Source organism: Astyanax mexicanus, chromosome 5, assembly GCF_023375975.1.
Source record: "Astyanax mexicanus isolate ESR-SI-001 chromosome 5, AstMex3_surface, whole genome shotgun sequence".
Lineage (NCBI taxonomy): Eukaryota > Metazoa > Chordata > Actinopteri > Characiformes > Acestrorhamphidae > Astyanax > Astyanax mexicanus.
The window spans coordinates 56988300-57004090 of record NC_064412.1 but is presented as its reverse complement, the minus strand read 5'-3'; the positions used below and the strand labels follow the sequence as shown (position 1 = coordinate 57004090).

Genomic DNA, 15791 nt, shown 5'->3' with positions numbered 1-15791 from the left:
ATTCATATTAATTATTGTTGTAATTGATTGTTTGGACATTTTAGATTATTTTTCTCTCTCTCTTTCTGTCTCTCACTCAGTCTCTCTCTCTCAGTCTCTCTCTCAGTCTCTCTCTCTCTCTTTCTCTCAGTCTCTCAGTTTCTCTCTCTCAGTTTCTCTCTGTTTCTCTCTCTCTCTCTCTCTCTCTCTCTCAGTCTCTCTCTCTCTCTCTTTCTCAGTCTCTCTCTCTCTCTTTCTCCCAGTCTCTCTCAGTCTCTCTCTCGGTCTCTCTCTCTCTCAGCCTCTCTCTCTCTCTGTTTCTCTCAGTCTCTCTCAGTCTCTCTCAGTCTCTCTCGCCCTCTCTCGCTCTCTCTCTCTCTCTCTCTCTCTCTCTCTCTCTCTCTCTCTTTCTCAGAGCTGGCTGTAATTCACCTGGCATTTTTCACTCTTCATTACAGGCTCTGATGTGATGTGATGAGGCTGAACTAAGTGATATAGAGTTCAGGCAGCATGTTATCTATCACAGCTCTGAGTGTGACCCGTCATAGTCCTACAGATTTACACAAGATAAAATAAATAATGAACATAATACAATTGTTTAAGCCCAATTACTGCATATAAACAATGACAAAAATTTGTAATTGTTCTCTGTAGTGTGATTTTTAAGTCAGATAAACCAAATCAATTAATCAGTCAAATAACCTTTATTTTCACTCTGTAATACATTGATGGTACTGAATGGTTTCTTTAATTTTTTTTCTTACATTACTTTTACTTTTATACTTTAAGTAGTTTAAAAACCAGTACTTTTTAAAACACTTTTACTCAAAGAGTAAAAAGCTTGAGTTGATACTTCAACAACTTTTACAGAAGTATTTTATTAAACCCTAATATTTATACTCTATTCTACCTACACATAGTAATGAATGCCAATAGCACGTCTGTTAAATAACTTGCCACTATTAGCTAAAGGAAAATTAACATTTTGTTATATAAATTTATAGAACAAACAGCGAACAGTGACTCTGGACCTGGTCTAATTTCACTGCACTAATTTAACTTGTGCTGCCGCTGTTTAAGAGTCACCCTGCACTAAACGAATTGACGGAAAAGATCTGTGCGGCCAATAGATTGGCTAACATGATCCCGAGCAAGAAGAAACCGACGGAATGAGCTAACCCAATTTTAGCATCAGAAGATATTCGCTCTATTTCAGTCTTCTCGCCTGCACCAGTAATTAAACATGTAATTATTAAATAAGCGTCTTTGGAGATGTGTGTGAGAGCGGCCCGAGGTGAATTTCAGGCTAATCTAATTGGGGTACCTTGTCTGAAAGTGTAGTAAAAGCCTTTTGAGAAGAATAGACGTCTTCTGACTCCGCGCTGACCGTCTGAACTACTGAACCCGTGAGCGTCTGTTACCAGGATGATCCTAATTCTGCTGAATTAGTCCCTGAATTTGATGTCTAGCCAGTGTGTGACGAGCGCTGAGAACCTGATGATGAGCTTATGGTGGTGGTGTGTTGGTTCCCTGGGTTTTTAGCAGCTGTCTGTCAGTAGAGAATGAGGGCTGGACCTTTTAAAATCACTATAATTAGCTGAACAGCTGGAATGCAGTTTTAGAAGTATTTTGAAAGTTTAGCTTTATCATTTTGCATTGAGAGAACGTGTATTACAGGTTTTGTGGTTTCAGAGTTTTGATTTGTAGGCTACGTGTAGGCCTAACCTTTTCCTGAACTGTTTCTGAACTGCTTTTATGCTCTGGAAAAGCTTATTTCACCGTATTTGGTTATGTTATTTAAGTAAGCTAATAGTTTAAACACATGAGAACATCATGCAAATATAAAGCATGGGTTTAATAGCCATATATGCTTCATTTTACACACTGTTCTTTAGGCTGTCAGTCATTTTTATATCTAGATATAAGACATCACCATCTCAAATCATCTTGCATTGATTTGTTGGTGCAATATCTCAATTTATGTTGTTTTCAGACACAAAAAATAGTTCTATTTCCTATCAAATCGTGAATAAAAATGCAACCTAATGCAGTACAGTACACATCTATTCTTTTTGTTTTAAAACTCATTCATTACTGACCACCAACATGTTTACTATGGGGTTTGACTTTTCAGTTGCTATCTAACATAACGTAGTTTTCACACCATAAGGCACATTTTTAATAAATAATCTATTTTCTGGTCTATTTTCATAGACAAGGTGCACCGAATTATAAAGCGCATTATGCAACACTAGTAAGGAACTGGGGTGTCGCCACATTTTCCTTCTAATATGTTCTTTATTGAACGGTGAAAGAGCTAGCGCTTAGTTAGCAGTTAACGGGTAATGCTAATTCTGCTCCAGCAGTGCTAGTCAGGGTTAGCAGCGGGCTACAGACCGATAATACTCTGCTTTACTGCTCCTTAATACCTGACTGGTAGAATTCATACATAAGGAGCACCGGATTATAAGAAGCTCTGACGATTTGGGGGAAAATTAAAGGATTAAACACAGAATCATTTTTTAAATAATACATAATACATGTTCTTGTAAAACTACAGTTACTGGATGGTAAATTTGCTTGAAGTTTTAAGACATGGTTGATGCAAGTTCCCAGCCTGCTACTGCACTAGCATTTGGCGCTAAAGGTAAGATGATGTGGCATTTTTACGGCACGCTTTTATTGGGGGTGTATTGATTTCTTTAAAGCGTATACAGTGTGAGAGAGAGAAAGGCCTTAGGCAGAATAACAGCGATATCCTCTCCTGGACTGCAGAGAGACGGAGCAGCGCTGGCTTTCAGGAAGCCTGCTGAGCGTTTGAACATTGCTCCGCTGTGCAGACCGAGCGCCGCCGCTGCGTTTGCCCCTGTTCTTCATCTGTGTTGAACGTGCCCCAGGGGCGAAAACCACTGATGCTTCACCTCATTTCCCCGCTTTAATAAAGCGAGATGAATTGGCCCGTGGCACGCAGTCGTGTCGCGGTGTGAGCTGCTTTAATGCGCCGCACGTTACAGACGGAATGGCGATGTGAATGAGTGCGGCGATGATTACAGCACTCAGATTCTGCGCCTATTTACCAAGCGGAACCGGCCATGAAAGCCTGCCCTGCGATACAAATAACGGCCTCAGAAAGGTAATTGGCCTAATCAAGTGGGAAGGGTTGGGCAGCGATGAAGCATATGCTTTATGCTTTAAACTGAACTGCAACAAATAACCAAAATATAATAGTGTTTTCTTCTAAAGCAAGAGGGGATGATTACACAAACACCCTCGAAAAAAGAATAAATAATTAAATTAAATTCAACTTTATTGTCATTATACTGATACTGGATTGTACAGTAGAGTACATTAAAACACTGTATTAGGCTAGATCTTTAGTGCAAGAAGGACATTAGTGCAAAGAGAGAAACAGAGTGCAATAAAAACATATAATAAATGCACAGTAGGATCTGTCATCTACCAACCCAGAGCAGGTATGACCAACTGTGCTCGCTCAGACTCTGGCTGCTGATGGCAACAGCATGGTCCAGCATTTGAACCAGCAATCTTCAGATCATATTTCTTTGCTCCTCATGGAAAAAAATTAAGAAACCCCTCCAGTTTCTGAATCAGTTTCTCTGATTTTGCTATTTATAGGTATATTCCTAAAAAATGATAAATGTCTGAAATAACAAAAAAGATGCAGAGAAAACAAGGTCATATTCATAAAGTTTTAAGAGTTCAGAAATCAATATTTGATGGAATAACCCTGATTTTTAATCACAGTTTTTTCATGCATCTTGGCATCATGTTCTCCTCCACCAGTCTTACACACTGCTTTTGAATAACTTTATGCTGCTTTACTCCTGGTGTAAAAATTAAAGCAGTTCAGTTTGGTGGTTTGATGGTTTGTGATCATCCATCTTCCTCTTGATTATATTCCAGAGGTTTTTAATTTGGTAAAATCAAAGAAACTCATCATTTTTAAGGGGTCTCTTATTTTTTTTCCAGAGCTGTATATTCAGAGATATGACTATCCTTATAAAAAGCATGCTGGCCAGTGTTCAGATTCACTTACAGGATTGTACCTCACAACTTATACAGATGTCAATTTGTGCACTGCTATTATAAATGACTTTTAACATCGGGTATTATTAGCAGGGCTATTGGAGATGCCTTCAATAAGGTTCCTGTATGGAGAGATGAGATGTTTCCCTCTGCATGAGTACTTGTTCTTGTATTTGTATTAGTAATTGTACTTTTACTAGTACTTGTACTTGTAATTTTATGTAGCACTGTAGTTGATACAGGCAGCCCTGAGCACCACTACACACTATTACTTCACTGTAGATGAGGATTAATAGCTGTGTGCTTTATTTCTGCACCTCAGGAGGCGACAAACTCACCCCACAGGTTTGATCTGCCACCAGCACGGCCGTTTAAAGGTTAATCAATCAATTTCATTTAGATCAAATGATCCAAAATCGAAGGTCAGGTGTTTTTTTTTCTTTTTAATAGCCGTTTGTCTTGGAAACAATCAGAGAGCAAATTAAACGTATATATATATGGCAGGAAAAAGGCGCCAGAGCCCGTGGCCTTTCCTAATCCATCTGGATCACGGGGAGAGGGAAACAACGAGTCATGTTTTCATTGGGAGAGGCGAAGTGTGCCGAATAAATTACAGCTGACATTTGGATCTTGATGAAAAGGTTGAGCCTGAAACACAGTAACTAAATAATGTTGAATGGTCAAATGCTGCAGGCAACGTTTCCAAATCCATTTCCCCGGCAAAGCTGCGTCCGGCAGCAATAAGGGCCTTTTAATTGGTTTGCCCACTGAGTAAACCACTTCCAAATGCGGGGGCATTTCAGCACAAGCACCTGTGTGTGTGTCGCAGGGTGATATACAGTAGCTTAAACCCTTAAACCCTGTGTACTCAACTATCTCAGACAACAACAGACAGCTGAAGTGGAAGAAAGCGTTGTTTTGTATTCAGGTTTTTATCCCCATGTGAGGAAATCTGACTCTATCAGAACAAACTGACAAAATGAGCGGCTTTTATAACCGTGTAAATTTATTCTAACCTCAAAATAACTCAATATAAAGCCATTAATGTCTATGTTGAAACCACCCGCAACAAAAGTGAGTACACCCCTTAGAGACTACACCCCAAAATTTCCAAATTGAGCACTGCTCCTCATTTTCCCTCCAAAATGTCATGTGACTCGATAGTGTTAATAGGAATCAGGTGTGAATAAGGAGCAGGTTTTTTCAATTTTGTAGTACAGATCTCACAGTAGTACAGTTCCAACATGGCACCTCATGGCAAAGAACTCTCTGAGGATCTCTGAGGCTACAGGAAGATTGCCAACACCCTGAAACTAAGCTGCAGCACAGCGGTGGATATCAACGAAAAGCAGCACTCATGTAGCTCCAGACCATGATGCTACCACCACCATGCTTTACTGTAGACAAGGGACAGTTTTCTTAGTACTCCTTACTGGGATGTTGCTACACATGCTGGACACCATCTGAGCCAAATAAGCTGATCTCATTCTCGTCAGACCACAGGACATGGTTCCAGTAATCCATGCTGTTGGACTGCTTTTCTTCAGCAAACTGTTTGCAGGCTTTCTTGTGCATCAGCTTCAGAAGAGGCTTTCTTCTAGGAGCGTGCCATGCAGACAGAGTTAATGCACTGCAATGAACTGACATTCGATTTCTTCAACCTCTGCAGCAATGCTGGCAGCACTCATCCGTCTGTTTTTTAAAGCCAATCTCTGGATATTATGCTAAACGCATAGAACACATAAACTACTTTGGTTGAACCTGGGGAAGAATGTTTTGAGTGGAAACCATCCTAGAAAACTGTTCTCACTTCTGTGAGATATTGGTTGTAACATTTTTTTTACATTTTAACATTAAAACACAAAAAAACACTGTTTTGCAATGAGATTCATGTTCAAGCAAACTTTTGACTGTATGTTGTAACGGTCTAAACTGTTTTGTAAAATACTAACATATAGTAACTTTATCACAGTGGTCAGTGTAATGTTTATTAATTTACTTTAAGTAGTGCAGTGTCCAATTATTATTTTTTTTAAATCTCTGTCCCTACCAATCATAATTTCAAGAAAAAATGAAAAAATAAGTCTTTTCTTTATTTTCTGATTTTTTAAATTTTGCACGTTGGATTATACCAACAGATTTGTGTTACAAGATACAAAAATGGACGGATCTGAAAATCTAGAAAAGATTCTACTTTTCATATAATTTTTTTCATCATTTCTCTTGAAATTCTGTTTGCGAAAGGCTGAAATGAAAAACTTGATAATTGAAAAATTGGATTAAAACCTTTTTCATTTCTTCCTCATTTTGAATTTAGCTTGAAAATTAGTCACACACTTCAAATTAAAATTAACACACTTCCTCCTGGGATGTATTGCTATACTGTGGAAGCAGTGAAATGCCACAACTACTCTCTGCTCTCGCCACTGATGCACTGATGCACTTTATTGTCCCCATGCACTGAAGGTTCTCCAGGACAGTTGAGGTGTGTGTGTGTGTGTGTGTGTGTGTGTGTGTGTGTGTGTGTGTGTGTGTGTGTCTCTGGGGCCTTGCTTAATTTAGCCTGCGGTAACACTCCCCGTTCCTTTCCGCATAATGGATGATCCCGAACACCAGCATGCAGGAAAGGTTTAATTAAATCATATTCCAATCATAATCCATGTTGTTAATTAAACTGGATAATTTATAAGTACAAAAAGAGGGTATTTATTAGCTCTTCTCCAGTGCTGGTGCTACAGCAGCACATTAGAGAGTGAGTAACACCCCCCGACACACACACACACACACACACACACACATGCACACATGCACACATATACTCTCCCTTGCAACCCCCCCCCCCCCTCCACACACACTCCCACTCTCTCCCCTTTTCTATTGATGCCCCCACATGATTGATAATGAGACAGTGACTGCTGTACTATTTGTCTAATGGCTGTGCAATTAAATCCCCTTGTAAATGACCCATGCCTCATTTCATCCTAATCTATGGAATTTTGATTGAATTTGTCAGCGCTAATTGAAAAATACTGCTATTTAATGTCTGCATTGCAGTTGCGGCTCGGGCTGCCTTTAATGAGACAGTGTCCCTGTGACCCTGCGGGAGGGAGGGGGTGCGTGTTGGGGGGGGTGGTTGTCCTTGATTGGGAATGGGGGGCGCGGAGCAGAGGTCATGGCTTTAGGGTGGGCGCAGAGAAGGTCCCCATAGATTAAGAATAATTTAAGGCATGTACTGAAGAAAAAAGGCCTACATGGTTTTTAATGATCAATGATCACATCGGAGAAAACGATGAGATCAGGCTATAAATCTGAAGAAAGATAGAAATCGTAGAAGACGGTGGGAGTCAAATTCAAAGATGGGTTTTTCTCACGTTATGAAAATGTCATAAAATGTCATATGTCATAATACAAATTCACACTCAAGACTCAAAAATAGATATTGTTTATACTGTATATTTGGGCACGTTGGAGTTACATAAATGGCTGTATGAGAATTGACTCAAGTGACTTGATTTAATCAGCTGTGCTGACAAATATTCAGATGAATTGTGAGGTAACTCAATTGAGTGAGACAATAATTTTCCATAAGCTGTATGAATTCAATTACTGGGGTTTACACTGAATCAGTTATCAATTTGTGAATGTTTAAGAATAATTCATACTACAAAATACTAAAATACTAGATTTTGTTCAGTTATGGGGTTTACACTGTAAATGGGGATTTATGCAGGGTACAAATGAATAAGTCAGCAGGGATATACAGTATTTAGATAGATAGATAGATAGATAGATAGATAGATAGATAGATAGATAGATAGATAGATAGATAGATAGATAGATAGATAGATAGATAGATAGATAGATAGATAGATAGATAGATAGATCAGTTCAAGACCTCAAGTTTAGGCGTACTTAGGTTCTGCAGCAGGACAATGACCTAAAGCAATCCACCTCTAAATTTACTAGGGTTTACACTGAATTGTGACGTGGTTTGGATAGAATTTTCCATTAATAAATGAAATTATCATTTTTAAAAACTGCATTTTTATTTACTCTGGTTATTTTTTGTTTAATATTAAAATTAGCTTTTTTTTAAAGGTTTAAAAAAGCTAAAGCAATGCAGTGAATATGCAAAGTGTAGTTCCTCAGCTCATCCTGTGCTGGATATAGAGCAGCACTGTGATGTATTCCTCAGAGAGTGCTGGATTGTGTGGATGTGTGTATATATTGTGTGGATGTGTGTATACTGTCTGGATGAGTGTGTGCTATAGGAGATGAATGGGGCCAGCTGATTCACTGAGAGGCGCGCGCGCGGTGACAGCAGTGGCACGGAGAGATGACATAGTGCTGGGGAGGGAGATCACAACACATCTCCAATCAAACCCAATCGCTTTACCTCGCGCTCACATCAGCTTATATGGAAGCTTCCAGATCACGCAAACACAGTGCATTTATGTATTTGTGCAACCCTGCACATACACCACTCTATATAGTAAAACACAGTGCATAGTTAAATACAGTGTGATGCTTAATCAGGCTTTTAACTGTTAAAATTAAAATGTCCTGCGCACGCGCGCTGTAGTGAAACTCAATTAATACAGCGCGTCTTGACGTGTGAAGTTCTGCTGCATGCCCGATGCAAAAACGCTCGTACAAAAATTGAAAAAAAAAAAATAATAATAATAATAAACGCAATTTAAACAAAGGCAGTTAAGCACAGCGTTACACCATAGGACATCTTTTTTTTTATATGCATAAACTGCTGAGCAAACTGCTGTGTTCTTCTCATTCAAAAGCAAAAAAAATGGTTTCATCAACTTATTTTTGGATGAGATGCATCCAAAAATAAAAAATACACTTCATCAACAATGATGCAACACTCATCACTGTAAATTCTTTATTTTATAAAAAAAACATTACAATAAACTATTTGCAATACGTACAAGTACAAGTACAAAAATGCTGAATATAGTACTTCCATTTAATTGTGGTAATTAAAGATGACTTCAACTTCTACTCGCCACTCGTGGGATGTGTAATTATAGCATTTGGAAACGCTATAGGACTTATTGCGTTAGTTGTCTTAATTAAGATTAAGTGACATCTTTTATTTTACCACAAAACTAGACAGATTAGGGGATAATTTGGATAGAATATATACTATTGTGTATTTGTTTATGCATCCTATATTAACACACAAAAATCGGTTGTTGTTTTTTTCTTTTCAGTGGAAATAAGTAGGTGTAGGTGATAAAATAGAGACAGGTGAAATCAATTTCAGTGTTTTTTTTATTTCTATTATCTACGATAAGATACTGTGTATAAAAAAAACAGAGCTCGTGCGCCCCTGCGCGTCAAGGCATCTCCAAGGCAACACGTTTCCGCGCGCCCAATAAAAACGCTCACGCCGCCGTGGGCGTGTCCTCGGCGCGTGGTCGCACGCGCTTAAACCTGGGGAGCGCGATTCAAACGGGACAGACGAGCAAGTGCTGCACGGCGAAAGGAGGGAGGTCGTGAGATCGCGCGTGCACGTACGCACGCTCGCTAGAGTATAGAAGCGAGGGAGAGATAGTGATAGAGAAAAAGAGAAAGAGTGATAGAAAGAAAGAGAGAGGGAAAAAAAACGAACTTAAAAAGTAAAGTGACTCCCGGGTTCGCAGCGGACGGCGCGCGCGCACACTGACTGGCTCAGGGCATGCCTTCACCTGCCAGGCATTCACCTGCCTGTTTAAAGCGAGGACACGCTCTCTTGGACACGGAAACGCGCAGGTGGACGCGAGGATGGTGTGACTGGGTGTGAACGAGACGGTTCTGTTGTCTCCTCGTGTCCGGCAGGATTACGAGGACTCCGAGGTCTTTTGGCACCAGCACCGGACAGAACAGCCAAGGAGTGCACCGCATCGGGAACGCGCGCGCACCAAGGCCGCGGTCACTCCGCACTCACTGACACTAAAAGAAGCCATACCCACGCACGCGGACGCGCACGAGCTCATGAGCGCGGCCTTCGGCCCGTCGTCCTTCGTCATGATGCAGCGTCCCGCCGCCTTCAGCATAGACTCTCTGATCGGCGCACCGCCGGCCCCGAGCCCCGGTCCGCTGCTGTACGCCGGCTACCCCATGTTCGTGCCCTACCGCTCGGTGGTGCTTCCGCCACCGCCGCCACCCCCGCCTCCTCCACCCGTAGCCCCTCCGCCACCCATGCCCTCCACCGCGCATCCACCGCACCAGCTGCCCGGGCTCCCCGGCTCCTTCTGCTCAGGCCTCGCGCTCATGGCCACCCTACCGGGAGGCTTCCCCGCCGCCCCTCAGCACCACGACGCCGCCAGGAAGTTCGGGGGAGGTCAGCAGGCGCTGCACGCGGTCTTCGACAAGGCGCAGGAGGCGCGCGCCGACGGGGACGATCCATCCGGGAAGGGGTTCTTGGGGAAGGAGGCCACGACGCTGCTGCCGCTCGCCTTTCACGACGAGGCCGGACACTGCGCTACAGGTCAGCCTGAACCTCATGGAGCTTTGGGGCTGATTTATGTGTTTATGTGGGGTAAACCATATATTAGCACAGAACCCTTTAAACACATATATACATATAACATTTGTGTGTTCTATAGAACCAAAACCATTTAAGCATACAATGTATTGTTCTCTCAGAATTTAAAGTAGGATAGACGAAAAGAGAAATTTGCAGCAGAGGTCCATATTATCCAAATTAAGGTTTAAAATGGTGTGTGTGTGTTGTTGGGAAACAATAAATAAAGCAATAAACATACGCTTTTATGTTTTCTCGGGGGGAAAATGTGTGGTTCTGTAAAAATCTGCGAAAATCTCCGTTTTTTCAATAGTAAATCTATTGCACAAAAAGGGAATGACAAAATGTAAATTAAGAAAAACTAAAATAAAATAAAAAGGCCAAATGTATAAACAAAGATACAAAACGAAGGTATTAATAGGAAGCTACTGTTATAAAGAAATGAAATCACTTTATTTTCTACTAATATTTAGAGAGATATTAATCGAAATATTATACTTGAAGTCACGAAACAAAACGGCTATAGGATGTAATATTTTATTTTGTTAAATGCTGACATAAAAGCGAGTTCGGCTAAGAAAAATACAATTGCATGAAAATCGCTTATCTGAAAGGCCCAGAACAAGAGCCTAAAGGCCAATTTCTGCTTCTGCACATCACTAAACTACCCGTTTACCCTGATTAAGAGAGAGAGAGCACAGGGTGAGTAATTGCCCGTGTATAGATTTGTACCACGATTTTGGGAGTGCTAACCAAACTAAGGCGCGCCTGTAAAACTAGTAAAAAAGTCTTTTCCACAAAGATTAATTTACGCACTTTTAAAAACTTAAATACATGCATGCATTTTCCCTGTCACGCGCTGGGTCTTTAAAAGCAGCGTCTTACGAATTTACGCACAAAATTGGTTACTGTAAGAAATTTAGATTTATGTCACATCAGTTATCATGAGACAATTTAGGAACTCTTCTTTATGCCACATGATGCTGGCTGGTGTGACTTCAAAATAAGCTGAATAAATAGCTAGAAAAAAGACAACTGAAAAAGAAGATAAATAAATAAGGCCCATATTATGTTCTCTCTTCTTTTGGTTGAAATATGTGTGAAGACTATTTATTGGAACAAAACCTTGAACAGGACGTTACTTTAAACTTTTTTTAACATGTGAATAGGTTTTATACAATCACATTTTTTTCATTGAACAAACTAGACACGCTGAACGTTTTATTTAATTTAAGTTCGACAGTGTTACTGGTAACATTTAAAAACACACTGTGTCTCCTAATTTTAAAATGGTCCACACATATGAAATGCTGCGTCCAAACACCTACAAGTTGAAACTTGTTCTGGGATTTTAAAGGTCTTAATAGTGTAGTACGTGTTTTATTTGTCTGTCAGAAATTATTTACACTTTCTTGAATAATAGAAACCTCTTGTATAGAGCTATTTTGACATTTTAAGGCTCAATAAAGTATCAACATTTGAGTGCAGCAATATCCCCACTTAGCCCAGTTTCCCAACAGCATCTTGGGTTGCTTATTGTTAAGGTCATCCTAACAGGTTGAAACAATATTCAGTGTAATGCATTTCACTCAAACATTTAATAATTGTAATAATTTGGCTGGATCTATAAGCTATAAAATCATAGATCATGAAAATTCCTAGTATTTATGGAATGACTTGGTATTTGAATGTGACCTTTATTTATATTTTTTGAACACTTGTTGCGTGACTGTGTTTCACTGTCTAAAAATATATATTTAACCTGCCAGTCCTGTGGATGCTGACATATTTATTTGATTTTGTATTTTTAAGAGATGTCCGATTCCAGTTTTCTTGCGTGTATATGAGAAAATTTGTTGCTTTCGATTCGTCTGAGGATGGATTATATTTCTAACCTCAAGCAGATGTGATTTTGTTTTGTGTGATTTGCTTATAATGATAATTTCATTAACAAATTGACATGGTCTGTTTTTAGTTGTTTGTTTGTTTGTTTTTTTTAACCAAAATTAAAGTTAATTTTGACGTAATCTCAACTTTCTCTCCAACAGTACGAGGTCACACCAAGGACGACTCCAAAGACGACGATTGTCACCGAAAGGACGACGGTTTCTCCATGGACAGTGACCTAGACTACAGCTCGGACGAGGCCGGCGGCGGAGGCTGCGGACTGGGCCACAAGGACGACGGGGATGCGGGCGGGCCGCTCGAGGACGGCGGGCGGGGAGGCGTGGGGGGCGGCGGCGGCGGCTCGGCGGGAGCGGGAAAGAACCGGCGGCGGCGGACGGCATTCACGAGCGAGCAGCTGCTCGAGCTGGAAAAGGAGTTCCACTGCAAGAAGTACCTGTCGCTGACGGAGCGCTCTCAGATTGCGCACGCGCTCAAGCTTAGCGAGGTGCAGGTGAAGATCTGGTTCCAGAACCGGCGCGCCAAGTGGAAGCGCGTGAAGGCGGGCAACGTGAACACGAAGGCGGGCGAGCCCTCGCGCAACCCTAAGATTGTCGTGCCGATTCCCGTGCATGTGAGCCGATTTGCCATCCGCAGTCAGCATCAGCAGCTGGAGCAGGCCAGGCCGTGACCACGCCCACTCATCTATCCATCCGCCTATCCATCCATTCAGAGCTGAGACTGTACTTTTATATTTATGTGTAAAATAGGAGGGTTTTGGTTTAGGAGATACGAGGACGTGGAAGAGGAGGATAATCTGCGTTTGAGGAACTTTGTGAAAAACACACCTGAGCGAAAAACACACCTGAGCAAAAGACACACCGGAGCCAACCAGGTGTACAGGTGTTCTGTCGAGTTTTGCTACCCATCGACATGTGCTGTGCATGCGCCCACCAACATTTTAAAATATTTTTTCATGCTTTTCATGATAATTCCTTATGTTTTTATTGGGAGTATTAAACAACATGCTTGCATGGTAACATCTACTGTAATTATCAGTAATAATTGTTAAAAATAATAATAAACTAATAAACTATAAAACTATTATCACATATATGAACTTAACTTTTTAAACTTTACCTGATACCCTGCCACATATCCTACCTAGGCTTTTGGTTTCTAATATGGTGCTGCTTTTTTGTATTATTTAACTATTTTTTAAAATGAAATACTACTAGGTTAGCACGGTTCGACAAGGTAGCACAACTCGACAGAACACCGGCAACAAAGGAGAACTCGCAGAACCAAAAACGCAGAACTGGGACCAAATTATGAACAGAAACTCCAAAAACAAAACTGAGACTTTAAAAGTGTAGAAATGTTGCTGGAGTTCTGTTGCAGGAGCACTTGGGAAGTTGAAGAAGAAAAAAAGCTGAAGTTCACTGTAAGGACTAAGTAGCTTCGCCCTCGACCTGTTTAAAAACTCTGGACTTTATTTGTTACTATAATTTTTTTTATTTACAGAGCTCCTGCGATGACATACATGGTTGTTGTTTTAATAACGCGTGGTCACAAAATGGCATATTAAGGCCACAAATTAACCCATAAGATCCCGGACCCATTTCTGAATGTTGAAACCAATTTAAAAACTGAATTAGATAAATTCAATGAGCAACTCAATGTTTCTTATTTTGGGAACATGATTGTAAAAAATTTAACGTTAAAATCAAGATAAAACATAAATGAAACAACAACAATTTCATGATTGTTATTAATATTTTGGAATGTAAAACATTAATATATGGAACGTAAAACATTTAATTAAAGTTTTTGAATGGTTATATGGTTGGAAAAAAAAACATACAGAACTGTAGAAGCAAATCATACACTTTTAAAATGTAATAGTTAATTTTATCTCCAGCTCTAACCCTAAAACTCTCCTATATTCTCTAGGTAAATATGGTCAGATGAAGGAAGACAGATTTTCACACTGTCCTCCTGTGACTGTTATACTCTCAGGATGTTCAGTAGATGTCACGTCAGGTGTAGATGTTCTTCATGAGTTAAAATCAAAGAACAGAGAGCTGGAAAGTACATTTACACAGCTTTTAAAGCTTTACCATGCGCTCTTTTGGGTTATTATAATAGTGGACTATTGTCAGGAGGTACATACACACACATATATAAATTGTCGTTGTCTCACACATTAATTTGTGGAGTCGATATATTTATTTGTGGCATTACACAATTATTTCTTGGCCTTAATGTGACCACGCATTTTAAAAAGAACCAGCATGTCAGCAAGGCGCTCCACCCAGCTGGCATTTCAACGTTAAATCAACGTTTGTCAACGTTAATGTTATGGTTGACTAAACGTTGGATTTGGTGTTGATTTTAAGAAAGTAAATAAACGTTGATATGGCAGCGTTGTTTCAACGTCATACTTTCAACCTTTAATAAACCTTAACTCACTAAAATGAGAAATACATCACTGCAGTAAATCTGATTATAAATAAAGTTTATGCCCACCACTACACATCTGATAAACTAAAAGAGTAAAACAAATAGAACATGAACATGGTGTTAAATTAAAAAGCAGTTACTGCAAACACCTTTTCATTCCATCATCCAACCGTTTTTAGAAATTATTTGGTGATGAAATGTAAAACGCTGATTCAAAAGGCAGAAGGTTGAGGACGTTATGTTGATTCAACGTTGTTGTTGAAACAACAACATACATTACTTTAGTCATGAAGGTCGGTTGTGTGCCAGCTAACTCGTTTCCCCTCTCTGAGTTTGTTTTGGGGGCGCGCTGCTAATTTATTTGATATTGTGAGAAAAGTTGCTAACACTCGATGGTTTTATTGGTTTGAGATTATTGTGTGGATTAAAGTTGGATTATAAGAAGTTGTGAAATAGTTGTCTGCTTGTTTATTGGAGAGTACAGGGCACGTGTGAATACTTTTGGGGGCGTTTCCAGACAAGTTTGTTAATTGTCGTTTTGTATGGCTAATGCCCAGATGTTTTGATTATAAATGATAACGACAGAAAAACATAAAAAGCGTAATCAACATCATTAACTACAATATTATCAGATAATATTAATACGATTACTACTGCTGCTGTAATAACAATAACAACAACAAAATAATAATAATAATAATAATAATAATAATAATAATAATAATAATAATAATAATAATAATAATAATAATAATAATAATAATAATAATTATAATAATAATAATAATAATAATAATAATAATTTATTCGCTATTTCATACATTAAGCGTATTATTTTTTATTGTTCACTTTTACCGAGTCTCTCTCTCTCCTTGTAAAGTACTGCGCAGAGGTT

The 15791-nt window shown here is 39.6% G+C and overlaps 1 protein-coding gene across 1 annotated transcript; it reads left to right on the top strand.

Moving 5' to 3' along the window:
- Nucleotides 1-9497: 9497 nt before the first annotated feature.
- Nucleotides 9498-15349, top strand: gbx2 (gastrulation brain homeobox 2). Its single transcript, XM_049479893.1, has 2 exons — nucleotides 9498-10513; nucleotides 12598-15349. The coding sequence occupies exons 1-2, from the start codon at nucleotides 10018-10020 to the stop codon at nucleotides 13122-13124; spliced, it is 1023 nt and encodes a 340-aa protein (XP_049335850.1). The 5' UTR covers nucleotides 9498-10017; the 3' UTR covers nucleotides 13125-15349.
- The last annotated feature ends 442 nt before the right edge of the window (nucleotides 15350-15791 follow it).

Coding starts and splice junctions, on each gene's coding strand:
- gbx2 (XM_049479893.1), top strand. CDS start 10,018: ATGAGCGCGGCCTTCGGCCCGTCGTCCTTCGTCATGATGCAGCGTCCC. Junction 10,514..12,597: donor GGCCGGACACTGCGCTACAG/GTCAGCCTGAAC, acceptor TCTCTCCAACAG/TACGAGGTCACACCAAGGAC.